The sequence below is a fragment of the Streptopelia decaocto genome (assembly GCF_964273445.1).
Source record: "Streptopelia decaocto genome assembly, chromosome: 15".
Classification (NCBI taxonomy): Eukaryota; Metazoa; Chordata; class Aves; order Columbiformes; family Columbidae; genus Streptopelia; species Streptopelia decaocto.
The window spans coordinates 1,250,615-1,277,281 of NC_138670.1; the positions used below are offsets into that span (position 1 = coordinate 1,250,615).

A 26,667-nucleotide genomic window follows, 5' to 3' on the forward strand; every position below is an offset into this window, starting at 1 on the left:
CTGCATATAACAGGTCATTATAAAGTGATAGTTGTACATGTTTCTAAATATAATCGCTCCTTTACAGTAAAACAATTCAGAGAAGGTATCAGTGGGTAAGCACAATTTAAAGCTATTTATGTTACAGCTGTATCTTTTGTACTAAGTAATGCAAAGGGCACTCGTGAGTTCGAATGACCAGTATCCAGTTCATTTAAACCAGCAAAGAGAATAAGGTGTTTAGGGCTGTTTTTGCAAAGTAAAGACAACTTACAAGACGAGCAACTTGCAGGTTTGTCACAGTCGTGCCTGTGAGGACTGCGCCAGGACGAGGTGCCGTAACAGTAGCGAGCTGCTGAGTCTGCTGCTGCTGCTGCACTTGCACTTGTGCTGTTTGCTGCTGCGCCCCTTGCTGCGCCGGCTGCCCCGCCTGCTGCTGGGGGAGCTGCAGCTTCTGCTTCTGCAGCTTGAGCAGCTGTTCCTGCAGAGAGAACACACTGCCATCATTTCTAATCTGTTATGTGACAAGAGGGAAAAAGAAGGGAGATGTATCTGGAGTTTTAAGGGAGAAACAGCCTATGCCAGACTTTAGTTAAGAAATGAAATTTTAGTAGGATCAAATTTAGGAAAGAGCTGCATTTCAATTTAGCTGAAGAAAACAGGATACAACCCACACTGCTAACGATGCTTACAGTAACAATGAGAGTAACATGCCACGTTATTCCAGAAGGATTTCCTCACCTGTGACAACTTCCCGACAGTTTTTATTTGAGCTGGAGACTGGGCTTGCGCCTGCGCCTGCATCTGCGGGACCTGCACCTGCGCCGCCTGCTGCTGCTGCTGCCGCAGGAGCTGGAAGTGAGCGGGGGTGATGGTTTTGCCAGAGAGCTGGACTGTTGGTGTGGCTGTGAATGAAGACAGAACAAAATGCTCTCAAGATTCTCAACATTCTATTCAATTCATTGATTTCACCTGAAAAGCCAAGCTGTTAAATGCATATTTTTCTGCTCCAGCACAGTTTGTGGACTAACTACAAATAACAACACATTAGCGTAAACATGATGCAAAAGCAGAGGAAATAATAAAGTATATGCTCCTTTCTTCACAATGGTTTTTAGACGAGACAGTCAATTCTGATATCTTATTGCTAGATTATTAATGATATTTTTAATACGTAATTCTGGTGGTCAATCAGCTCTCTACTGCAACACTTTATCCAAAAATACTGGAGAAAAACGTAACCTGAGCACCAACAATAAAGCAAGTTAAAAATCATAGCACTGTTTAATTGTGCTGCCAACAAATCCAGACTTTCAATACTGTGGGTCTACAGTGGTGAAGCCACCTACAAATTCTGGGGCCCTTTACATACCCTTGGAAAAAATCCCTAAACACAAGATTATTACCTGGTGTCACCTGAGTCACCAAAGACCTTGTCTGGGTCTGCACAGGCGTTAGGTTTGTGGTCACCACCGCGGATGCTGTCACGGATGTCACTGCTCGAACGCCCTGGGTAGACGCGATGGTCACCAGCTCTGTGGAAGCAGCGGGTGCCGCCGCAGTTCGCTGCTGGGTGTGCACAACCTGTGCCGCCGCCGTGCCTCCCGAGCTCTGCAAACGAACACAGTCCCTGTTTCTCACAGCTTCCATGCCTCCTATACAGCTACGGAACCTCTGGAAATGGACTATACAACTTTAGAAACAACCATCAAAAATACAAAAGCATCGCAAAGGCAAAGACGGTCCAAATCTTTCTAAGGTATCTATCTCTTTGGGTACGTCTCAGAAATCAGCATCTGGTCAAGTCTTTTTCAAACAGGCTGATCATCAAACCCTTCACTACATGACAGAAATTTGATTTTACTACCTTTCAATTTTTTGCTTTATCTTCCGTAGCCTTAAATTAATAAAATAATAATAAAGATCATAATTAACAAAGCATAAAACAGTTACAAGCTGGAAACGATAACAACATAATACATTGCCTGGGATAGCACTCGTCTGTGAACTATTTTTAACAGCAGTATCAGACACTTTGTTCTGATAAACTGTTCCAGTGCGTTCTGATATTTTGGCAAGAGAGTGGGGTTGGATACAGAATCACACGATGCCCACGAAATCTGCAAGAAGCAGAGTTTCTGATCCCATGGCAAGCTGAAGAAGAAAACACATGCACTGATATAACCCACAGCCAAGATCAGCGCGGGTTGTGATGGGATGTACTCACCGTCAGTGTCCCAGGGATAACCGGTGACGCCAGCCGCTTGTTGATGGGCTGGAAGGTGGCAGCGGGGACACCAGCAACCGTATTCACGATCACGTTTCCACTCACTGTAGCTGTAAGTGAGCCAAGATTAAATGTGAGATTCTCAAAGCAAAAATCCGAACGTCCTGTCATCTCCAATGCCTAATGATAAAGTCTTCTTACCAGTCTGTATACTTGTCCCCGTAACTGCTGTTTTGATTGTGCCCGCCTAGTTAGAAGACAATTGAGGTAACAGTTCAGAAAAACAAGAAAAGAAAACTGAACATAGCTCTTATGCTACTATGCCATTTAACACAATGCTGTATTCCAGAAATAACAAAATAAGAAGAATGCAATAAAATACAAGGATACTTCTGCAGTCGTTCATTCATTTTACATGTCAACAACAAGTCATGTATGTATCAGGATTCCACCACACTAAGGAGCAATTGGAGACCAGTGAAATGCTTGGTGAACACCATTTTGACATTCTCATTCGCAGAAGGAGGGAGGAAAATATGAATATTCCTCTGGCGCCCCACAGCCGGCTGCTCACACGTGAGCGTCACCGAGCAGCAGGCGCAGCAGCTCCTCTGGGTCAGAGCCCCTCCTCTGCCTCTCCCTGTAAAAGCTGCAGTGTCCTTGCCCTTCAGCAAGCAAACCAGAGTCACCACTGCCTGCAGACATTAGTATGCAAACTGGACTGGCTCTGAAAACAAAAGCCTCAGATGTGTCAGACTCATTAAAATGGACTCTAGATTCAAAGAAGCTCCAAAAAGTTTGCAGATTTGCAATAAAACAACCATGGTAGGTCCGGCAGGATGCAACGTTCCACTTGCCTTGCAAAGGTTAATAAAGCTACTCTAACAGAGCAGCTCTTACAGCTACGTTCTCTTTATTGTCCCAGTTCTCTGTTCGCTGACTGTAAATGTATTTGCTCAGACTTTGATTAAGTTCAATTAAATTAGTCTAAACTGAGAAAAGCCAAAAACCTTTGCAAACCGTATGGGGTTTCTCCACCTCAGAATGCCAAGATTTATTGCTGTAATGGTATGAACATAGTCTTAATAAACGAGCGAAAAAGAAGATACCCAGCATAATGAGGAAAAAAAGAAAAGGGGAAAGGGGAAAGGAGAAAAGGGAAAGGGGAAAAGGGAAAGGGGAAAAGGGAAATAGCTTTTTTCTCACTATACTGACCTAAAATCCTCACTTTCCAGAGAAAATAAAACACGTGGGTATTGTACACACAGAAGTTACTACAGCAGAGGCACCAAGCCCTCCCGTTCTTACCAGCACGGCTGTGTTGGCCACGGTGGTCGCTGCCGTCTGCACCACGGCCTGCGGCTGCTGCACCACCTGCGGCTGCGGCTGCACCTGCGGCACGGGCGGCTGCGGCTGCGGCCCCGCGGGCTGCGCCTGCGCCTGCGCGCCCGGCTGCTGCTGCGCCCGCTGCTGCTCCGCCAGCGCCTGCGGACAAAGGGGGGAGCACAGTCTGCACAACAGCGCGCGGAGCAACCCGGGTGCGTGTCTTCAATAAACAAAACGCCTTTACTTCTAAGGATGTATTATATATGTGCGTGGTGCAGGGACAGCACACAAATCTGTCTTCACTGTAACTCTCTGACTTCGATGATATGACCTACCCAGTTTCAAACTACAAGCTACATTCATGGTTATATGGTTTAGAGCACAACTGGTTACCAGGCAAGGACAGGTATCTCTTTTTGCGTAATATAAGAAAGGAGACTACACAACGGTCAAGAATAAAACCACGTAATGGTCAAAACTAAAACAAGATTTTTACTTGTTTTTAATACGTTTTCCAAAAAGATGCTTCCAAACAAGTATGAATGTGACATCCAGGCCCAAGGAAAGGTCCCACTTTGGACCCTGGATTTCTAAACCCTAGTACGTGAACAATTTGCGGCTGCTCGTAACATCTCCCGTCCCGCCAAACCTCTCCCAGGAGGCCGCTTTCCTCATCCTTCCTCTGCTGTCTGACTGCTCGGCCCTGCACTCCTGTGCACAGCTCAGATGGACACCCTACCTTTTTCTCTTTTGCAATGCGTTCTGCTCGGAGGGATGCAACTTGAATTGGAGGAAGTGGCTTATCATAGTTGATTCCACTAGAAACAACGATAAGACAAAGCACGCAATCGTTAAAAATAAATAACTGAAAGCAAAAAAAGGAAAACAAGCACTTTTATGCAATTCATAACTCCTTTAGGACAGATGGCACCCACCTTTCTGCAAGCACGGATGCATGCTTGGGATTCTTCTGGAAAGGATTCATGCCAAGTCTGAAATTGAGCAAAACTGTATTACTGGAGACAGAAAAAACTTAAAACCAATATTTAATTTCACATGTTTTAGCAGGTGACACTGCAGTTTTGGCGAAATTTTCATTATATCCCCACCAGTACCGCAGCCTACATACAGACAGGCATTTTAACAGAGACTCTGAGTAAATACTAAATTGATACAGAAAAAGTCATTGCGGGAATATACATAGAAAACAATGTACTACAAAACAGCACAGACATCAAAATGTTTGCAATTCAGGCAGATGGGATGTGGTTTATAAAACAGATTAAAAAAAACAACTGGCTGCTCTTCTGCTTTTAATCGCACAAAACAAGTGAGTCAAAGCTAAGCCAAACATATGAAATATAAAGGCATTCCAGTAACACCCGGCCAGGACACGAGGAAAGAGATCACGAACAGAAAAACAAACCAGCAGCTTGGACAGAGTGTAAAATAACTCTCGGTGGTGAGAACCATTCAGAACAGTTTCCAAGCCACCTGTGCTGATGGGTTGATCAAGTGATCCCAGTTACACTTACAGAGGTTTGATGGGTGGACTTCTTTTCCCTGCAATCATTTTCATCATCTCAAAGTGATTAGTATAAAGTTGCGTGTGGGTGGCACCCTCATCTTGAGCATAGATCTGATTGGTACGAAGCGGACGACTGTTTTTAGTCTAGAAAATGAAAACAAACCAACTTTCAATTGTGAACACACCCACATGGCATTTTGTCTACGTATAAACACATGGTGCGCTTGTAGGTTATTTAAAATCGTACTCCAACATATCTATCACAGACTGGCTTCTGCCTTGAGTCACTGATAACTTACTGTTACACAAAACTCTATGGGAAATACGTAAAGAAAGAGCAAAATAAGGAGCAGTTCTCACGGTCACACTGGCATCGGCACTTGGGGGACATACAAAATGGCAAACTCTAATTTGAAAAAGAATCTTTGCTTCCGTTTAGATTTTGCAAGTTTAATTCGGTACCCAAACCAAAAGCCCATGAGTTTCTAGTGCTGCAGAGCGCACTCAGCGGAACGGAAGCGCCGTGACCTGCTCTGCGCTCAGCCGGCACAGCGGCCTCGCTGCCGCTGCTCTGAGCCTGGCGGGGCAGCACCAGCCTGCTCCCTGCCCAGAGAAGGGACTGCGCTCAGAAGCTCTGCATTCCTACCCAGTTCTGTCACCACATTGCTGTGTGGTTTGGAAAAAGCTGTTTATAATCACGGAATTTATTTTTGTTTCTCTAGCACACTACCATCCTCATCTACTAAAAGGTGCTGCAAGCATTACATTCACTATATACTTGGAATCCACTTAGACCCTGGCATGAAGTACATTCCTACAGATCTTAAGGAGCATCCTAATAATCAGGACAAGTTACGTGGCGGTTGTTAGGTGGGAAAATGCCCACTAGAGTTTAAGTGAAATCACAAACTTCTTGCATGATTTAGAATTTGTCTACCAAATCCAAAAGGTGAGGTCTGGTGTCAATCCACTGTATCAACAAAGAAAGGAAAAACAAACTTGGAATTTTAATTGATGTTTCAGAACTCAAGTAACACTCAACATGGATCTCATATGAATTATCTGCCCACCTCCATTGCTGCTAAATACCACAGTGTCTAGATTTGATTTTGAAAGAATACCAATGCACACCTTATAAATACTTTTTGTCTTCTTTTTAGGATTAGCTTCGTACATTAGCTGTAAAATAAGAAGGAAAGTTAGATGATCTTTTGTGGAAGATTTTGTTCAGGTGCTTTTTCTTTTCAAAGAAATCACATAAAATAAGTGGAAATCCTGATGAGGATAATTTTAAAATCTTTTAAAAGTTATTTATTTACACTGTTGAAACATTTAACAAAAAAAAAGTGTTTATGGAGATAAGGAAAAAAACTCTACAAACTTAAGGTAAAAAATGACGCATCATTCAATGTAAGCTCACCTTTCCTTCTTCCCTTGGAATAATGACATTTTCGTATCTGTTTCGGCATTGTTTGGGTGAGCGATAGACTCTGCTGCACGAGTTAACAACATCACTAACCAGGTCCCAATTGGGAGTGTGTGCTGGCGATACGACAGCGAGATTTAAAGGAAGCTCCAGCAGCTGCTTCACTGCCTGCGAGAGATAAAGGTACAACAGCTTCAGGTGACAAATCACTCCCATTTCCAAAGCTCCCCTTATCTGCATGTGTCCACACACCATTACTACAATGATACGCGCAGCTTAGGGCTCAGGCCCTGGGTTCACCTGCATTCACAGAGAATAAATCAGCATAAAATGCTATTATTGCAGACTGGCGAGCAAGAAAAGCCTTGGAGATTGGGGTGAGAGGAGCAGAGAGCGGCTCTCAAAGGCGGGGAGAACCTCAGCTGCATGATTCAATGTTCAGCCAGCACAACCAATCTGGAACACGATAGTGAGCAGTCTCTACAACAAAAAAATAACTTAATCATGCATTCTGTAGTTTAACCTTTAATTTGTCCTTAGAGGAACGCAAATGATAGGCAATCTGTTCTGAGTTACGTCAGCAAAATGCCAAGCTAACCATTAAGAAAGAGATAAAGTGAAGAAAGAGCCACTTCTGAAATTAGAAGCAAAAATACAATAATTAACAAGAGCGGAAAGCGCAGGTATGGTCTGACCTGCAGAAGTGCCCAGTCTTCGCTGATCAGCCACTCCGGGTTGTCCTGCCCAGCCTCGGCAGCTGGTTTGACAAGGGTCGGCAAAGGCTTTGCAAACTGCGTTTGTTGTTTCAACAAGATGTTTTTCTTTTGCTCTTTGCCCTCTCGGCGCATCTTCAACATCCCTGGAGTTGCTCGATCAAACAGTGAACGAGGTGGAATGACTGTCTCTCCATGACGTTGCTTTTTCTTCCTGCCTGCAGCTGAGACAAAGAAACCCAAACCGTTCTTGGTGAGCAGTTACCACCATTCTTTGATTCCTCTGCTACTTAAAGCCGCAAAATGCTCCCACGTGTGTCCTGAGTATTCCCCACTGCCTCTTCAAAGCATACTGGCAGTAACTAAACTGAGCCTGGCAGAAAGTAAGATGTCTTCGTCCTTACTCACATAGTAGAAAGTCCATTTTATAAAACTGTCCTTTTAAAAGCTCCTATATGTCTAAAGAGAAAGACACACTATAAAAACTGGGGCTTCTTTTGCTTCAAGACCGTAATGAGACAAGAATTTTTGTGTCTTCAAACCTGCATGTTTGACCTTTACCAGACCAGACACGCAGAGGTATGAAAAATCCCAATTTTTTAAATTTTCAGCAATAAACCAGAACAGCTTTGAGCAAACACTCACCAGACGGATCCGTTTTGTGTCGTTTACGCTCCTTCCTGACGTACACCGGGGGCAGCTTTGACTCCGGAATCGGGGTGGTGTCGTACATCAGGCACATAACAGAGTCAATGTAGATATCGTTGTCATCCTGAGGGGGGGTGGGAGGAGTCCACAGCTGCACACAACAACATCTGTAGTTACTGCACTATTAACTCTCCACTGATCTTTATGTTTTCTCAAAAAGAAAAAGCCTATTTAGGCCACCTGGTGTTACTGTGACTTACCGGCATTATTTCGGTCTGTCCATCTGGGCCTTCATAGACATATTCCTACACAGCAAAAAGAGAATTCAATTCAAATGATCCAACTGAACCCTGAAGGAAACAGTATTCTCAGAATACCCATTAATAAATACACTATGAAGAAAAACAAGACTAATGAGGAATTACTTTGTTGTACGCATCCTCCCGCGTGTAGGTCAGTAGTTCCTCTTCATCCTCCCAAAGCATTTGTTGCTCTTTTTCCTTTAACTCCTTCATATGCTGCACTTCCCAGGCTTTCTTTGCACTCCTCAATTCCATCTAGATGAAAGTCAGACTCCTTATGAACTTTATGCAGTAACAGATACTGGATTAAAAGTTATCGATTTGTACTTCTATGGACAAACTCTTTGAACTTCGACATTTTCAGCCACAGAAATCTTATAGAATTTTTTAGATTTTCACAATCATTTTAAAAAAGACTTTTTCGGTCTCTGTTGAAGGTCTTTAAACTCAGAATAAAACTCAAAATTTCAGTTAAATAAGCAAGACAACCAGAACTTGGCTCCTTTACCCAGATAAGCAGCTTCACTGAAATGAATGACCTTTTTTCAGCCACTATCAGCAGAGTACGGGTACTTGCTGAGCTGTGCTGAAGAATGTCATTCCCACTGCAGACAACATAAATGGAGAACTGACATGCGCCTAAACCAAGAGAATCCCAACATAGTCAGCCCTCTGCGGGGCATTCCAGTGTTCATAAAGCAAGAGAGATCACAGGAGTGCCTACAGCATATCCCATGTCACTGGAGAACTGAAAATCTAAGCCTGATCATACATACCGTGACAGAACAACACGGAAAACAAAGAGTAGTTGTTTTACCTCATTCAACCGCGGCTCATTCTCATCAACTGAAACGTGGAAGAGCTCTAAATAATTCAAAGCATACTTCTCAATTGGAGTCAGCTGAGAGGACGTATCAAGGAAAAAAAAAGGTTAGTATTGATGTTAACTGAAAGAGAGTCTATCAAAGCTCTGCTTAGCGCTAATCTCCCTCTCTGAGGGCTTAACATGTTCAGTCAGTAGGAGATTTCCCATCCATTTAACAGGAGTATCAATCCCACAAAGTTGCTATAAGGCCAGACTGCAGAAAAACGGAAATGTTTGCACTAAACATTACTTTAGAACCAAATATGCACGGAAAGTCATGGTACCTGATCCACAACAGCAACTAATTCCTCCAGCTGTGAGGGCTCTTCATTGTATTTTGTCTCACAGAGCTCCGAGATTAAAGGTTCAAGGCTTGACTCAGGTCCTATTTCTCGTACGCAATCGTTCGACTCCTCATCCTCTTGTTCGATACTGTTGAGGGCCTTTCAGAAAGACACATTTTAAAAATAATGAAGGCTTCAAAAATATGGAAGGAAATCCCCTAAGAAGTTCACTGAACCCCAACACAAATTTCTGGAATAAGCCTCTGCTGTGGGCTTTTGGAAGTTTTGTCACAAGGAAAATGACAAAACAACATAAAACTGCCAGCAAAAGAGATTGATAAAATTTACCCAAATAAAAAAAGACAACTGTTCAGTACCAATGCTGCGCAGCTGTGTTTTTAAGGTATGTGTTAATAATTACCTCTATGAATGGTCTTGCAACTTTAGGAGAAATATTTTCTGCTGGAGATGGCTCTTGAGAAAGTACTACAAATTCTTCTGCTTTCACTCTAAATCCAGAATCCTCCATAGGAGAATGAACCTCAAACAATTCTTGAATCGTTTGCTTAGTAAGGAGAAGAAAAAAAAGAAAAGTGAAGTATATTCAGCTTTCAGGGCCACTTTGTTTTTTTATATAACTTTGAACTAGGCCCAGGTTCAAGTGACTTTATAAACTATGGACTGACTAAAGAAAAAATAAACTTCTATCTATTATTTCTGGAAAATCTCTTCTGTAACTCTCCTGCAGGACAGAGTAGAATAAAGTGTTAACAGTTCAGACACAGGAAAGTCAGAAATGCAGAGTCTTATCCCGCCCCATCGTCCCAGGAGCACCAGAGGGGGACGGAGCAGCTCCAGCGCTGTCCCCATCTGCGTCTTCAGAGCAGCGCTGGAGAGCTGCACCACTACATATCCCACCTCACACTCTCAAATTGTTGAAATCTTCATCCTTACAAGCTCTATAGAGAATTTTGCAGAAGAGTGCAAGAAAGCAGAATGTTTTAGGGGCCCACAGGCGATGCCTGTGCATCACCAGGTGAGTAACGGAACAAAAGCAGACAGACAGGCACAGCCAGAGCGCGGGTGATCACGAAAGCTAACCTGCTCTCCAATCAGTTCCAGCCCAAACAGATCTCTGCTACTCTGTTATTAAATACTTCAATGCAGATGCTTGAATGTATTGAACACTGCAACACCGGTGTTCGAACATACTTCGAATGCTAACTTACCTGTGTTAAAAAGGCCATTGAATAGTCATTTCCCTGAGCAGCTACTTCTCTGATCAAGTCCTTTGTGCCATTTTTCAAAAGCTTCTCTTCTACAGAATTACCACTGACAAGCCTAAAGAAAAAAGGAAAACCAAAATAACAGAAATCTGATAAGTCATTTCCAAAACAGTATTCAGAACAAGAAGAGAAATTGCCCTTAGAGAATAACACTGAACTCTTAAAATGTGGTGGTTTGGGGGGTTTTTTTTGGTTCTGGTACAGGCCCAGAACAAAACACATACTACCACCTCTACTTTAATGCTTTCTTTTAACAGGTAGTGTAATTATTAAAAACAGAAACGAAACAACACCACAGCTCACTTAAAATTAATTCCATGTAAACTAGCAGACAAAACCCAGGCAGGCAGGACTCATTCCTTAGAGCTGGTGGTGAGACTGTCTTTTCATATGATAACCTGGTATCCTTTTTATTGAAGCGAGATGAAGTTTTTGGCACTGTTTCCACTTTATTCCATATCATACAAAGTAGCACTATCTGAATTAACCTTACATTAAAGCATGTTAAAAAGCAGTTGTTGACCAGTAACCATCACCTGTATATATGGATATCTTTACATCTCCCGATCCTGTCACACCATTCCTGAGCCTTTGCGTCCATCACCGGGTTCAGATCATTGTCATAGAACACAACCGTGTCCGCCTCAACAAGATTGACGCCAGTGGAACGACTGTGAGAGGAAAGGATGGCACAGAAGATGCGCTTGTCTCTGTTGAAAATCTTCATCAGCTCCTACACAAACAGAAGCAGAGAGTAAAAAAACCATACACCAAAACAAAATACCTAATGAAAACAAAATACCAGCCTAAGGAAAGCCAGGAAAGTCAAGTGTTGCAAATTGAGTAAGAACCAGGGGAAAGCCTGAGCGGCACGTATTGCTGTAGCAGTGCAAATTTACCTGCCGTTGTTCATGGTTAGCATATTCATCGATCCTCACAAACGTGAGGAAATGGAAATTCAGGAACAACTCCAGTATGTCCAACATGAGAATCATCTGTGACAAGATCAGCACACGGCGCCCTTCAGATTTCAACTTCTGAAGCAAGACAGCGAGAGCTTCTAATTTTCCTGTATTTCAAACACAAAAACCAATGACAGATTGATACAGAAATTCCATTCCTGTGGAACAGGACATTACTGAACTATGATCACTACATGTCCTCCTTTACCTGAGTCGTACTGCACCAGCCGGAGGTCAGGGAACTGCAGCAAGTGAGGAGTCGTCATCTGTTGCAACTGATGCAGGTGTGGAGCTGCCTTCTCCTTCAGACTGTGCTTAAGGAGTTTCAGTCTGTGACTATACGAAGGGGGAGGATTTGCTACATATAAACATGGGGGAGCGGCAACAGCAGCTGGCAATACGAAAAGAGCCCTGTGAAAAGCACCAAAACCAGTTTTAAATGTTACATACAAAATGATCATCTGCAGGAATAATTTTCAGTCTGTCAACCATGAGATTTTACACTATTATCTAAGGACTTTGTTAAACTGACTTAGTAAGTGCTGCCTATCCTCTACATCCCTTGATCTTTTTGCTTTGTTTTGTCTGCTTTGCTTTTGCTTCTGCCAAGGTGTTTGCACTGTGACCACTGTATTCCTCACTGGAGCTCAAACACCAGAAATCATACCAAACTTACTAAAAGCAATTCAAAAAAGCTTGAGTTCTAATCGCATTTCATGTTTCTAGAAAACGGCAGCTATTGCTCTGTATACGATCCACTAAAATCAGCTTTAGCTAAACCAGCTGCTGCCTACATCTCTGTGTCTTAACTCTCACTGGTTGGCTCCAAGAGGTTCCTACTCAGAGATAAATCCAAAGCGTAAGAACGCAAGCTGAAGTATGGTCAACTGAATTGGAGCTTGGGTTAGGAGTGAGGCACTGAAAACTCTTATTATAAAGATCCTAAAAGAAACAGAAGTGACTGCTATTTTTACGTTCGCACTGCACATCATTCACTGCTGAATATATCAGCCTAAGCCAAAAAGGCTCATGAAGAGAAACAAGGTTTTAAAGCTTTTTTTGAAAAGGAGCTTTTAGGAGATAACTAAACATGGCAAAGGCCGAGTCCCACGTTACCTGTTAACAACATCCTTCAGAGACTCTTGCTGCCGAAGCAAGGTCAGGATCATGTCTTGCAAGGGGCTCCTGGCGCCCGCGGGGGCCCTGGCGGACAGGCCGCAGTGCACGGAGCCGGCCCAGCCCCAGCCGCCGGCCCCCGGGGCCCCGGCGCCGCTCACGGAGCACACGCTCAGCAGGTCTCTGCCGTACACCGGAGCCCGCGAGCAGCGGCGCTCGTTGCCAGAAAAGATTCTGTCCAGGCGCTCTTTCAAAAGCCGGTTCTTTTCCTCATACGTTTCCTTTATCAAGAAAATTCAGAAAAAAAAAAAAAAAAAAGGTTTTTTACCTGTTCTGTAATCATCAAAGTTCCTAATTAAGTCCAGCCTTAGTATCAATTCGGGAAAGTTGTGTTTCCATAAAAAAATAAGAATGGAGTACCTGCGGCTGCCCATGCGTGGGCGCTGCTTTCAGCGCTGCTCCCATGTCAGCGGATGACAAACTAGTAACTGCAGTTCTACCTGGAATACAAACTGAGGATAAACCTTGTGTTTATATATTTATTCTTCTGAAGATTGGTGTCATTTATTATTTTGAACAAGTAGACACTTTGCAGCTGTAACGTACCATAATTGCAGACAAGTTTTTAGTCTAAAGGGAAAACAGTAGCTTGATTAGATAGAGAAGCAAAGAAAATGAGATAAAAGCAAAATCAATGTGGAAAAACAGGAGAGAATTGCTGGACATTCTCTGTCAGTATAAAAATTAGTCACCCTGATCCTTCTTTGAAAAAGTAACAAAGTATTACAAGCTCACTTCTTCCCACAAAAATCTGACCTAAGACTCAACTGGTACAAAAAGAATCCATATATTTAATACAGTTTCAAGCTCTCCCAAGTTTGCACTAGAAAATCATCTAAAACTCCAGTACACATCATGCACAAACCAGATGGATTAGCCACACAGTTTACCTGCTTCTGAACCAAACTTACAAAACTATGGTCTATAATAATTTGGAGTTACATACCAATGTGTTTTTAGTGAGTGAATATTTAGAGATGTTTCTTCAGGCTACAAAACGTACCTTGCTGTGTCACTGCTGTGGAGGTTGGGACACCTGCCTGATGCTGGTTTCCTAAAGCGTTCAGAGCGTTCTGAACAGTTCCCGCTTGGGACACCGTCTGCATGACCACCGGGCCCTGGGGCCTCAAATACTGCTGGCCCGGCGCTGAGACTATCTGAAGAACGCTTCCTGCAACAGAGGATTGGACCAAAATAACGCTGGATGGCGCGGCAAACGGTAAATAGAGTTCTCTAGCAAAAGATGCTCCTGTTACAAACTCATCGTCACCGTTCAAAACTGTGCTAAATTTTCCCAGAGAAGTTCATTATGCCAATCTGATTTAAAGTTCTATAATATCCAACAGGAGGGAAACACCCAAGTCTTCATAGCGAAAGAGGAGTTTCACCTTGTAAGGGTAGCATTCTAAATTTAGGTATTTTATACAGAATTCAGATGAAACCAAATCGACTAAAAAATCTCATTTAGCATTCCCTCTATTTATTGTGTTGGCCACAGAGAATCAAGATTTCCAGGTTGTCCTGAATTTGGCAACAGACACACCACCAGCAAGGGAAATGTGAGGACAAAATATATTGTAGGTAGAACATGCAGGTCAGGGGAACAGTTGGATCAAAACCCAATCTTGAAGTGTTATTTACACCACTTCAGAACAAACCAAGAACATCCTCAGTTTTGTCTGTTTCTTCTCCTCAGGGAGTTTATCTGAAATAACATCTCACCCTACTTCAGCTGTATTGCACACATGTAAAAACAAGTTCAATAATAAAATAGTGAAATACAACGCAGAAAAAGAAAGTCACTCTGTCTTTCATTTGCTAGACATCTATTTTTCAAAACAGACCTGCCTCGTGTCTCACACAGAACACAGGTAGAGCAGAACAGCACAAGCAGTGGGGATGGAACAATCTCCTTAACATAGAACGAGGAGCACAGTGCGCACGTCGAAACACGAGCATTCTAGAGAATGGGAAAGTCCCTGTTTAGAAGGAAGTACCTTGTAACTGCAGGGGCTGCCCCGCAGTGAGCTGCCGGAGCTGACTGTGCGACAGAGTGAACTTGTTCCCTTGGAACTGCAGCGTCACGGGGGTCTCTGGCTGAGCGATTCTGCCTTGTGCTCCGGCTATAGAAGCCAGCTGGGCTATTTTTACTACCTCACCACCTGCGAGGGAGGGAAACGGGCATTACAAAAACAACAAAGCGGGAGGCAGGTTGTTCAACATTCACAATTCTAAGTTTTGGTTAGTAAACTGGTGCTGAAGCGCCTTCCATGCATAATTATACTTAGTGCATCGAAAGTGTCATATAGAAGTTAAGCAGGTATTGCTTTCTATATTTGTTGGACAAACTGCAAAAAAGCTGATTGTTTAAAGGGTAAGAACATCAACATTTTAGAAATTATCACTTTCATTAGCAAAAAGGTTAAGAGCTACCTGAAAACTCATGTGACACTTTGTAACAGAACAAGTATAGACATTAAAGTGATTTTCACTGCCTTTCCAAGAGCACGAAGCTTTGAGACAAAAATATTCACACACGTGCCACTATAAATACACATTTGAAATGGCCTGAAATTTGACGGTGAAATTTGATTTATATTAAATGATCTGCACTTAGACAAACCAAAAAGCTTTAGAGTGACAAGGACCAAGCTTTTTGTGATTTAAATGCAGAAAGGTTAGAGGCATTTAAGCATTAAGTTTTATGACATTGAGGAAATATTGGTGTGAAAATGTAGCTTTTGTAAAGGCAGTGCATTACCCCAGAGATAAAATTAATACATCAGTGCTCAGTACTCTATACACATGCTAATAGGCGGTGCACATACAACCTTAAAGCAAAGCCTCATCGCTTTTCTCTGCCTAACAGCTGCGACGCTCCTCTCCGCCAGAGAGGCCTTTAGCAGATGGATTAGTGTTTAATATGAAAGGAATCATTAGGACAGAGCTAAAACATTTGTTCTGAAGGAAGTCTTGCCAGCGGAAGAAACATGCAGAAATAGGAGATTAAGTTGACACCACTAATGTATGTCCACAGCAATTCTATTGTTTCTTATCCAATTTTCGATTTTCCTTGGTCACAAGTGACATACTGAGCAAGGCTAATCAGAAGAGTGAATAAAAACAAAAAAAAAAAAAAAGAAAACAACGATTCTGTACACATTTTAGGGTGCCTAGTAACTTAACCTCATTGTAGTACAAAGGTGGGAGAAACCTTGAAAGGGGAGGCCACTTACTAGGCAACCGTGCCTGGGCCTGGGAGGTGAGCACCAGCCTCTGGGGCAGCACAGTGTGGGGGCCGGGCTGCGGGGGGGCCGCGGGCTGGGCCTGGCCCAGCGGGGCCTGCGCGGAGGTCTGGCCCCGCGCCTTCCCGGGGCTGGCTGTGCTAGTTGCTGTGCTGAAGGTCGCTGCGGGCTGGTGTCTTGGAGCACTGGTGGAAGCCTGAGTTGTCTGAAACTGTGCTGCTGCGGCTGCAATCGATAAGGGTTGTGTGGGCAAGCTGTTAGAGGTTGTTTTTAACTCCGCTCTTTTAAACAACCTGCATTAAAAAGAAACCTTTCCAACAGGATATTAAAATGGCTACAGGAACGGTTTGTCCTTACGGACTGGGATTTCTAACCACACCTTTTACTCCATCCTACTTTTACAACATTATATATTTGGAAAGCATTGTTTAAGGGTTAAATAAAACACACAAAAGCACTGTAAATTCCCATCTTTGACAGAACATTACACGCGATCAGGGTTTAAATACCAACTGTGCCATATCTACTCCATACGCTAACAGTTAGGTTACACAAAGCTTAGTTTTGCATTATACTGGCAGATCGTACTGTAGAAACTAGTGGGGAAACTTACTGGCAATTAGTCTGTTGGTATTTTTAAGCCATTAGTATTCTAGCCCATTAAGCTAGAGGGAAAAGGAGTCCTATTAACAGACTAACTTGTATCATCTCTGCACAGGTTGAAGGTAAACAGCCTGGCACTAACTCTCTTACCTTGATTGGAAGACACCGTAGCGATGGGTGACCTTCCTCGCACTTGTCCCTGTTGAGTCACCGTCGCTGTGGCCACCGTGCGCTGGACTTGTGTGCTGGGGAAAACCACAGTCCTGCCCTCCGGCTTCTGACCGTACTGAACGGGCTGAAACAACCTGAAAAGGATACCAACAGTCAAAGGCTACAGGAAGAGCAAAATTCGGCCTTTAAAAATAAACTCTGTCACCCAGGGAAAGTATAAACTGATCCCATCAGATGCTCGTCTCTCTCTTACGGATGGCTGAAGCTGGCAAGACTCATCACTTAAGCAAACTTCACGCGTGGACATTCTACAGTGTCATTTAGCTAAGTCCAAGAAAGAAGAAAACCTTCATTGGTGTGCATCCAGTTTATTGCAGGATGCATCAGAATTACAGCAAACAGCTATGAGAGTCTAGCCCAGTATCTGCAAAAAGAACAGGGCTCTCGTATCACTCCCAGAGAGACGGGAACAGGCCAAGCTGGTCATCGGGAGCTCCTTCGCATCAGAAAAACAGCTCCACATTACTGTGAGATCACTACTGCACTAGCAGAGAAATACTTCTAAAAATTTACTGCTATAAACTCCATTATGTCTTTTAGAACGCGGCAAGCACAGCTAACACTGTAAGTCCAGCTTAGTCCTGAAGAATTATCTCCACGCTAATTCTGAAAAACAACGCTCGCCATAAACAAGGACTCCAAGAATAAAATTCATCTGCTGGTGAAGTAAAATCTATGGGAAATCCATGAACGAACTTCAACTAGAACTGTGTGCCTCAAAAAGCTATTAAAACAGAATCTCTGTTTTCAAGGGTAAACAAGAAAGCAGCAGAATAATACAGCGCAAAGTCCGGTCTGAGATTTTGTGTGAATTGTGTAACCAGAGATGCAGACAAAACTGTCAACGTCCCAACAGAACTGCAGTTGCTTCTGCAATTCCAGTTGAAAAGGAGGCAGCTGCACGTACCTGCTGGGTTTGAGCTTCACGGGGTTGGGCCTGGCCGGTGGGGCCGGGGAGCTGTAGATCTCTTCAATCAACTTTCTAGTAACCTTTTGTTTTGGCAACAATTGTGCTTCATACTGAGTCATTTTGTTTTCCATTCCAATGAGATCAAAGAGAGACAGGTCTGATTCCTAGGGATATTGTAAAATAAACTTCATTTTATGTGGTGACCCAAACAGTTAAGCCCTCTCTATTTCTATGCTGAATTCACTTTCTATACTTTACTACTTAACTTGAAATGAATGTTGAAATGAATGCTGTAATTTTAAAAAGTAAACTATTAGTTATTAGCCAAAACTGTCTAGAAACTTTGGAAGTCTGTTTTAAAATGACAGTCCCATTTTAAACATCAGCATGGAAGAGAAAGAACTGCAATCACTACCCAGCCAGGGAAATCAAAGCAAGGCACATTTAACAGGTCTTCATGTACCATAATTTCCAAAGAATCACGTAGAACTCTTACAAGGTGTTTGTTAACTATCGAGTTCAAATGCCAAACTATAAAGGCATGCGTATAATTTAGGAGTAGAAAAATATGAAGGATGGAAATAAGATCAACCAAAAAGATCACCTCATCTGCTCCATTACTCCTACTTCTCTCTAATGCAATTATTTCCTTTGATTATGTGAAAGAGAGGGATCACTTCTCTAATGATAACACAAGTAGCGGTATTTCAAATGGCTTGACACAAGTGTATTAATCTAGTCACTAAATCAGAGTTCTTACTCTTATGTGAAAAAGAGCAAGTCTTGCTCTCCTTTAGCTACTGAAAGCTGAAAGAAAATTTCAGAATGCCGTAAATCAGCACCGTGCTACCCAGAGTGTGTTCCCTCTTGGAAAATTCCTGCAAACATGAGTATGATGAAGCAAAGTTGTTAATTTCTCTTTGAACAAGTGGTTAATGAAAAATTACTGATTACAAATCACCTGAAAAGCTCAGGCTACTATTCCTAAAAAAGAGATGCAGCAACTACGCACTTGGCAGGCACAGCTATGGAACAGTCAACTCCTTCTATCTACAAATTTCAGGTAGACTAAACAATATTAAGTACTGAAACTCTACAGGGTCACTAAGAAAGAAGAAAACAGTTAACTTTCCTACTCACCTTCCAAATATCCCTCTCCAGGGCACTCAGTACCAGAGATGCAGTTCTGTACTCCAGTGTTTCTGACACGTACGAGGTGCTGGAAAGCCGGGGGTTGATCAGATCGGGGTGGTTACAGATCCGCTGCAGCTGCATCAGGACGTGCAGGACACTGATGAAGTGTCCACTTTTGAGGGCTTCTTGGGTTCTACCAAATAAGTGATAGAGAAACACATTAATGTAAGTACAGGTTTCATGGAGATGTCCCTAAATCAGCAAGGTGAGAATGTGCAGCACAGTGTGTTAGGCAAAAGGTTTAAAACACGCTTTGATTTTACCCAGGTCTTTCTAGAACCTTTTAAGTAGACGGTTCCACATGTAAATGTGGAAACATGAAACACTTTGGGCTTTAAGAAATAAAGAACTACGCGCATTAGAGACAAATCTTAAAACAAAATAGCAGCAAACCTGACCATGACAATTTGGTCTTTAGGTTCCAGAGGTAAATGCATGTTTGGGATTAGGCCCATAGCATCACTTGCCTGTAATTTACTTTACAATGTAATCACATTCTAATCACTAGTCATTATGGAACATTTCAGAAAAAAAACCTAAACCACTTCCAACATGACAATCATTTCTCATCCTGCTTCAGCGCCAAAAACAGCAGCCTTTTTTATTCACTATTTTAACTGCTTACCCTGGCTGTAATATGACATCTTCGTACATGGCTTTTTGTCGACTAGAGAGACGACACTTCAGCACATGTTCGTATTTCTTTGTCAGCTGCTTTTCAACGTCTCTCTTGGATCTTCGCAAAATAAACGGCTGAATCATCTGAAACAATTCGTAATTGAGGGAAAATAACATTTCTCACTTCAAAGATGCAGTTTTACAACAGGAAGCTGAACCTATTTACACTTAGCACATTTGATGGAATAAACCTCACGTACCACATATAATCACATTGCCATGCACCCAGTTGCACAGCAGTAATTTGTCCTTTCATTTCTGAATGTTATGCTTCAAAATCTGAGCCTTGTATTATTTTTAAAAGAAGTTTCCACACTATTTTGGTAGCAGAAATCTCTGCTTTCAGCAGAATTTTCTGTCTAAACTGGACAAAGTTTTAAGAAAGGCCAGAAATCTCAGGCTGAAGCACTATCTTTTGCTTGCTTCATTTCTTTTTCCTCCAACAGCTTAACTACAGTAGTAGGACAGATGAGAAGAAACGACAACATACTCTGTGTAACCTGATGACCAGTTTATGGCAATAGTCCTGGTTCTCCTCATTAGCTGCCTTTACTGGAAAATCAAGATAAGGTCTGGAAATTCCCGGAATCAGGAAATGCACCATGGTCCACAGCTCCATCAATGTGTTATGCAAAGGGGTGTCTATCAGAAGCAAACGATGCTGGCTGTGAATAATAAAAGGAGAGTTTTAACTGATACATCATTTTCATCACGATGAAAGGGACAACAATACTCAAACACTGTTTACTGTAGATTTAGGTTTGTCAGATACACAAAAGAAATAAGTATTGCTAACAAAATTAAATCTAGGATAAATTATCTTTTTAATCCTAAATATAGCACCAAACTAGCTTCCTCCTTGCAGAGTCTCAGAACATACAGGGGGGTCTGTTTGGGAGCACAATTAACAGCCAAGGACAATTACATTGTTACAACAGTGGCAAAAAAATATCCCAAGCATGTTTGTGAATCCTGAGTGTTTCAACCAAAGGCACCTCTGTGGCTGCACGTTGCACAGGATTTGGGGAAGGCCAAATCATGAGGGTTTTTAGCAGTTTTCTGCCAAGAAGGAAACTGTGTGACAAGAGAGAAAACCCCAGTGCCAGCAGGACAGCAATTCTCTGCTCCGTACCTGCGGAGACTGAAAAGTGCCTCCCAGTGCTTCTCAGTCATGTTCTTTATTTGTTGCATCTCATCTACTATTAAGTATTTCCATCGCATTTTCATGAACGCCGGGTGGCCTTTGAACAGCTGTTTGTAGGAAGTGATGCACACATTGAAGCTGTTGGGTTCTGTCCATCCCTGCAGAAAAGGAAAGAGAGGATGAGACAAAATTACAGCAGAACTCTCAACCAGCTATTTTTTCAACTAAGAGCAGAAAGATGCTGTGACTCAATGCATTCTAAAAGATAGTGTTGCTCTTCAAATTATATTCGGTTCAAAAAGCACGTAAAGTGTTGCATGTATTGCTCAATACCAAGAAAGTTCCAAAAATGCCTTTGAAAATCTAGAACTTTTAGGTATGAATCTCTTTGTAAACCAACTCGTAGTGTTAAAAACTTCTCATCTCCCATCAGCATACAAGGAACACACAGACAAATGCAGGTCAAAGGAAGAATCTTGCCATCTAAAATGTTCGATACAACAGGGTAAGAGCTGCAAATCACAGTACCTGTCTTTTTGCCCTAAGTTCCCTCTGGCTGCCAAAGTAGAGTAGTATTTTCAAGCCTGGGCACCAGCGTTTCAATTCCAGCTCCCATTTCAATATGTTACAGCTCCGTACAACAACAAGGTGAGGGCCCCAGTTACCTACAGAAGGGGAAACAGAGCAGTTAACAGCAGAGAGAAACTCCTGACAATTCATGTGGTTTATACTGTCCCCTAATTTTTTAAGTGCAGTGCATCATTAAAAGTGCAATCCAATAACAAGAAGTATTTCAATGGCTAATCTAGTCTCTATTGTTTTTCAGACCTCATGCACCCGTTCTGCACCTGGTATCCATTCTTCCCTCAACTACATCAACTGCTCCAATAAGAGATACTACCCCCACAACAGATTTTGCCTTACTTATATTCTTAGACCATCCTCAATACACCACCACTATTAGCAATATCTGAGATGATACAAAGACACACTTGTCCAACTGTTTGTATTTACTCCTTGAAATTAACTATGGCCATCTGGTCATTAAGAAATTTGTGAGGCTTTTATATACTAATGAACTGGCTTCAGAGGAATTTTATCACCTAGAAGGTAACAGCAGACTGATCAAACAGCATCCTTGATATGAAGACACCCCTAACTGCATCAACTAGAGTCTGGTACAGTTCAGCAGAAAAAAATGTGACCCTAGGCTACAATTCTCGAAGATAATGCCGGCCCGGCACCTCTCTAAAATCGTTAGGCAAATGAACCCACCTTCATTACAGGCCAAGTGAGCAAAGAAGGCAATAATTTGCACTGTTTTCCCAAGCCCGGCCTCGTCTGCCAGGATGCCGTTGAGATTCTTCCTGTACAGCTTTGCCAGCCAATCCAGCCCGATCTTCTGATACTCTCTGAGAGGCCCATACAGCAGCGATGGAGTGTTGTATTTTACCTGTAATGGGAACGATTTTACATTTTTTTTCTGAGTTAAATTCACAAAGCATAGCCATTATCTAGTTCAATAACTAGAAAATATTTAGTGTAGTTTGTTGCTGAAACCTGCAAAACCATGAAAAAAACAATCTTTATGTAAAAGTAAGCACAGTGCTAGCAGAAAACAGAGAGCCTTACTGCTGTTGTTATCCTGGAGCTGCCTTTAGGTAACAGCATTTCTGCTGCAGCAGCAACTTCTGAAATGTCTCGCATGTTCTTCTTAGGAGGACTCGATCTGTCCAGCCCCTTGTACTGGTCAATGGTGAGCAGGGAGTCTATGAGGACAACTTCCTTCTGGGGACTCTCCCGATCAGAGATGTGCTCCTCCATTTCTATGGGACAAAAAATGACATTGGTATTTCAAATAAACTTACATTTTCCCCTAGTATAAAATGTCTTTTAACAGAGACCTGAGGCGCTAATCAATTTATTTCACCTTTTAAGTCAGCACAACTTCTAAACAACAAGTGATTTACCCTCCTCACTGCTGTCCTCTTCGCTGTCGGGCTTCGGCTGGGGCCAGTGGAAATTTTCTGCAAAGGCACCTTCATACATCTTCAGTAAATCTTCCAGAGGCAATTCAGCTGAAGGTCATTAAAGGATGAAGTTTAGAAATATCGAAACTTGTCACAATCAATACCATTGTTCTTAATCTCGTTACTTTTTCGCAATTGTATAAAGCCAGTTCTCTAATCAGAAGTTAATTGGAGAAGTAATTATTAGGTGGATGATGGCACTATTTATTTGATGACCTCGATTACGGAGAACACTTGGCATGCCACCAAGCAGTCTGCTCACCCAGCTCGCTTCGTACCACGCGACAAACCCACCATACAAACCAACAACAAACTGGGGAGGCAGGGGCATCAAGTCCAGCCTGGTGGTGGAAGGACAGTTCAAGACCTCAAAGTTTCAAAACGGAGCTGCACCTCCACCCCACTGCACAGGATCTCCATGATCCCTTGTCTGAGCTGCCGAAGCGGGAATGCGTGTGCTGACAGCGGCCAGCCCATCAGGAAACATCCTCATTAGGAACTTGGCTGACTGGCCAAGAGTTATAATCCCTCCAACTGGCCAGCTGGCTGCGGCCACTAAGCTGCCAAACAGACCAAACAAACGGATTTGCAAGCTGCATATTAATTGCAGGCTTGCCTCTAAAACCCAGCAAGGTTTTCACCATGATAAGTGAAATGAGCCCTATGGGATACTTTGCATAAGTCAGGCTCAGCAGAGAAGTGATTGTTTCACTGCTAATGAAAAAGAGCTGTTGGCCAGAGCACTGTCTCGAAAAAAACGCTTATCTCAAGTATTTATGCCCCCCAAAATCAGCACTATGGGCCCTTTCAGACTTATGAGGTGGGTGACAAAATCCTGCTGAGATACTCAAGACAGTTGACAATTAAATGTTCATGTTCAATCTGATACGCTTCTGCTTTTAAGCATTTATCATGCATTCCGAGAACTCAGGCTGAGAGTCTTTTGCTGTGAGGTTTTACAGAAATGCAGAGCTTCAGCCTTTTTCTCAAGCTACCCTGTGTGATAACTAGCTAAGCATATGGACCACTTTATAAAACACAGATATCCATCATCAGCCCAGAAACCAACCGCTACAACTTTACAAACAGAAAAAAATCAAATTGCATATGGCAACATCTGAACGCATTCAACCCCTCATCTACAACACTATTTACAAACACAATATCCGCTGCATGGTTTCGCTTCTTGTTTCCGAGCGCACCACAGGGAGGAATCAAGCCACATGCCTACCTTCTTTGGCTAGGTTAGACAATTCGCTTTGATGGTTTATGTTTCCTTCTTTAGCTTCTTGTTCTTCAATTGTTTCTTCTTCATCTTCAACTAAAATAAAAACAAACGCTAACCTTGGCATTCAAATCACACAGTAATTCAGGAAGGTTGTAATTATGTGCCTCTGAAGGGTACTAGCAGAGATTATAATGTTAGCAGGATTCAAAAAGAACGAGATGTACAGAAAACAAGAAAATTTGAGAGAATCACACAGAACTTAAAAGGTAAGTGAAAAGGAGAGAAGCACTTCTGCCCCAGGACAAAAGGCAGCCTGGAACTGCTACGTGTTGGCTGTCAACGGCCACCAGAGACAGGTCATTCTGCAGCAGTAAACTGGGGATCTTCTTTGTCGGAAACACGACACAGATGTCAGCACCACAGAGGAACTAAAGCAGATGGGTTATTCAGTCTGAAATCCTCAGAGGAAGTTTGAGGCCACCAGTACGGTTTGAAAAACAAAAGAACAAGGACAGAAAAAAATTAAAATCCACTAATGATGTCCGTGTGTTCTCAGGGAAAAGATTTTTTTTCAAATTTTCAATGAAGCTCTTTTAAGCAATATTTACTATCTAATTAACTAGATAATCTATCTAAGAAATGGAGGAGAGCTGGCATTTGGTTTGTGAAAAGCACAGCATCCATGCAGTACCAGACTGCAAACCTGCGCTCTCAGGTCTGATACACAACTTCCGTACTAAGCTATAGATGCACAATTTTGAAAAGCAACTTACCTTCCTCATCAGTCAAAGATGTGCTTGCCTTTCTCTTCCTGCCAGATGACGAAGAACCCTGGCATTAAATAATTAAAATACATGAAGTCATATCCAACAAAGTTAGGGAAGTTTTTTGTTTGTTTGTTTGTTTTAAAGGAAGCAACAAGCACCTTGCACAACAGCATTTGGTAATAGACACTTAACAGCTCTTAGCACTTTCCTGGTCACACAAAACCAGATACTCTGCTTCTGTACTTGAGGACAGTGTGCAATCAGCTACTTTGTGGTTCAAACTACTCAGGTCTAACTGTGGCACAGAGCCTCAGTACGCTCCTTCCCTCAAAAATATTAGTGATGCACAAAACTTTTCCACAGGTTGGAATCATGGACAGGATTTTCCCCAGTCACAAAAGCGAAGGGACACAGCCCAGCTCCAGCTGCCCAGCACTGCCAAACGGGTCAGCCTGGGCAGCCTCTGGCTGCTGAGACACGCTGAGGCTTGTTCCTAACAGGAAAATCCGCTGCAGCGTTGTGCTTGGTGAGGGGGAGCTCTGCAGCAAGTGCGCATCAGCTGCGCCGGGCCAGATGGGCAGGACCGCACAGAGTCACACAATGTCAGGGACTGGAGGGGCCCTGGAAAGCTCACCCAGTGCAATCCCCCCATGGAGCAGGAACACCCAGCTGAGGTTACACACGAAGGTGTCCAGGCGGGTTGGAATGTCTGCACAGAAGGAGACTCCACAACCCCCTGGGCAGCCTGGGCCGGGCTCTGCCGCCCTCACCAGGAACAAGTTTCTCCTCATATTTAAGTGGAACCTCCTGTGTTCCAGTTTGCACCCACTGCCCCTTGTCCTGTCACTGGTTGTCACCGAGAAGAGCCTGGCTCCATCCTCCTGACGCTCACCCTTTACACATCGACAACCATGAATGAGGAACAATCCCTCAGCCATTCTTTCCCAATGGCACAAACGTAGCCAGGGGGTCCCAGCACACATTTCATCTCAGGCGTTTCACTCAGTTTGATCCACTCTGTAACATACACCTACATCTTCCAGCAGATAAATCACAGCTGAACAGCTGCAAACATGTTTTCATGCCCCAAAAAGCTCACCCCTGGTTACAGTCAATGAAACTCTTGCCCAAAACAAAATCTGGCAATTAATTTGTACAATTTTTGTGGTCTTGAAATCTTAGAATGACTAATTCAGAGCCACTAAGTATGAATTCTTCCAAGACATGTATCAACTGCAATCCACTTCCCCACTAAACGTCGTGGTTCATAACCAGAAAACCTGGTAAATGTGCTTATGACAATATGTTCAATTGTCAGTAACTACACAGAAATCTGCTTATCATCGTCGTGTATTTCAGGAAAACATTTCGCATTTATCAGAACTTTTTCACAGAAGTAGTCATATTTCAGGTAATTTGATGGGTTTTTGAAGAAACAGAAAGACTTACCATTTCACTGTCTTTTTCCAATAAAAGGTCTTCTCCAAGTTTTGTATCCTTACCTGGAAAATTATTACACTTGATGGATGCATTACTCACTTAGCAATTGTGTGTTTGTTATGTAAAGTTTTAAATGCATTCAACATAAAACACAAGAAACATTAACAAAATCCACCACAAAAAGAGAAAAAAAACCTGTAACTCACAGTTGAGATCTGTTCACAACCTATTATTAGCATCTCACAATTTATTGCTAACGGGATTAAAACCACTGAGAGTAATTATGTAAAACTACAGCATCAGAATTTATACTGCATTTCTTATGAAAGGGAACAGTATTACCTTTCCTTGAAATTCTCTTTAAATTCAACGCTTTTTTCCTTTTCTCTTGAAATTCAATTTGCAGTTTTATTTCAACGACCTGAAATGTAAATCAAGTCTAGTATAGCACTTTAATTTTATAAACTAAAACCAG

General features: G+C 42.5%; 1 protein-coding gene across 11 annotated transcripts in view; it reads right to left on the bottom strand.

The window, feature by feature from the left end:
• EP400 (E1A binding protein p400) overlaps window positions 1-26,667 on the bottom strand; it is a 44,373-nt gene that overhangs the window by 5,288 nt on the left and 12,418 nt on the right. For 6 of the 11 annotated variants that reach the window (XM_082066512.1, XM_082066510.1, XM_082066508.1 and 3 more), the window contains 41 exons: window positions 26,535-26,613; window positions 26,202-26,254; window positions 24,759-24,816; window positions 23,989-24,078; window positions 22,698-22,805; window positions 22,360-22,553; window positions 22,003-22,180; window positions 21,256-21,392; window positions 20,716-20,885; window positions 20,074-20,248; window positions 19,531-19,667; window positions 18,852-19,038; window positions 17,709-17,875; window positions 16,721-16,875; window positions 15,959-16,192; window positions 14,720-14,884; window positions 13,726-13,893; window positions 13,083-13,174; window positions 12,663-12,943; window positions 11,755-11,957; window positions 11,484-11,653; window positions 11,121-11,317; window positions 10,528-10,639; window positions 9,720-9,863; window positions 9,299-9,457; window positions 8,967-9,050; window positions 8,273-8,404; window positions 8,108-8,152; window positions 7,845-7,998; window positions 7,182-7,423; window positions 6,481-6,654; window positions 6,192-6,239; window positions 5,068-5,204; window positions 4,468-4,524; window positions 4,272-4,350; window positions 3,515-3,691; window positions 2,408-2,453; window positions 2,207-2,316; window positions 1,386-1,590; window positions 721-884; window positions 254-460 (listed from right to left, as the gene is read on the bottom strand). In XM_082066512.1, coding sequence (XP_081922638.1) covers window positions 254-460; window positions 721-884; window positions 1,386-1,590; window positions 2,207-2,316; window positions 2,408-2,453; window positions 3,515-3,691; window positions 4,272-4,350; window positions 4,468-4,524; window positions 5,068-5,204; window positions 6,192-6,239; window positions 6,481-6,654; window positions 7,182-7,423; window positions 7,845-7,998; window positions 8,108-8,152; window positions 8,273-8,404; window positions 8,967-9,050; window positions 9,299-9,457; window positions 9,720-9,863; window positions 10,528-10,639; window positions 11,121-11,317; window positions 11,484-11,653; window positions 11,755-11,957; window positions 12,663-12,943; window positions 13,083-13,174; window positions 13,726-13,893; window positions 14,720-14,884; window positions 15,959-16,192; window positions 16,721-16,875; window positions 17,709-17,875; window positions 18,852-19,038; window positions 19,531-19,667; window positions 20,074-20,248; window positions 20,716-20,885; window positions 21,256-21,392; window positions 22,003-22,180; window positions 22,360-22,553; window positions 22,698-22,805; window positions 23,989-24,078; window positions 24,759-24,816; window positions 26,202-26,254; window positions 26,535-26,613 — 5,874 coding nt within the window. The remainder of the gene's footprint in view (window positions 1-253; window positions 461-720; window positions 885-1,385; window positions 1,591-2,206; window positions 2,317-2,407; window positions 2,454-3,514; window positions 3,692-4,271; window positions 4,351-4,467; window positions 4,525-5,067; window positions 5,205-6,191; window positions 6,240-6,480; window positions 6,655-7,181; window positions 7,424-7,844; window positions 7,999-8,107; window positions 8,153-8,272; window positions 8,405-8,966; window positions 9,051-9,298; window positions 9,458-9,719; window positions 9,864-10,527; window positions 10,640-11,120; window positions 11,318-11,483; window positions 11,654-11,754; window positions 11,958-12,662; window positions 12,944-13,082; window positions 13,175-13,725; window positions 13,894-14,719; window positions 14,885-15,958; window positions 16,193-16,720; window positions 16,876-17,708; window positions 17,876-18,851; window positions 19,039-19,530; window positions 19,668-20,073; window positions 20,249-20,715; window positions 20,886-21,255; window positions 21,393-22,002; window positions 22,181-22,359; window positions 22,554-22,697; window positions 22,806-23,988; window positions 24,079-24,758; window positions 24,817-26,201; window positions 26,255-26,534; window positions 26,614-26,667) is intronic. The other 5 variants (XM_082066509.1, XM_082066515.1, XM_082066514.1 and 2 more) reach the window with 5 other exon arrangements.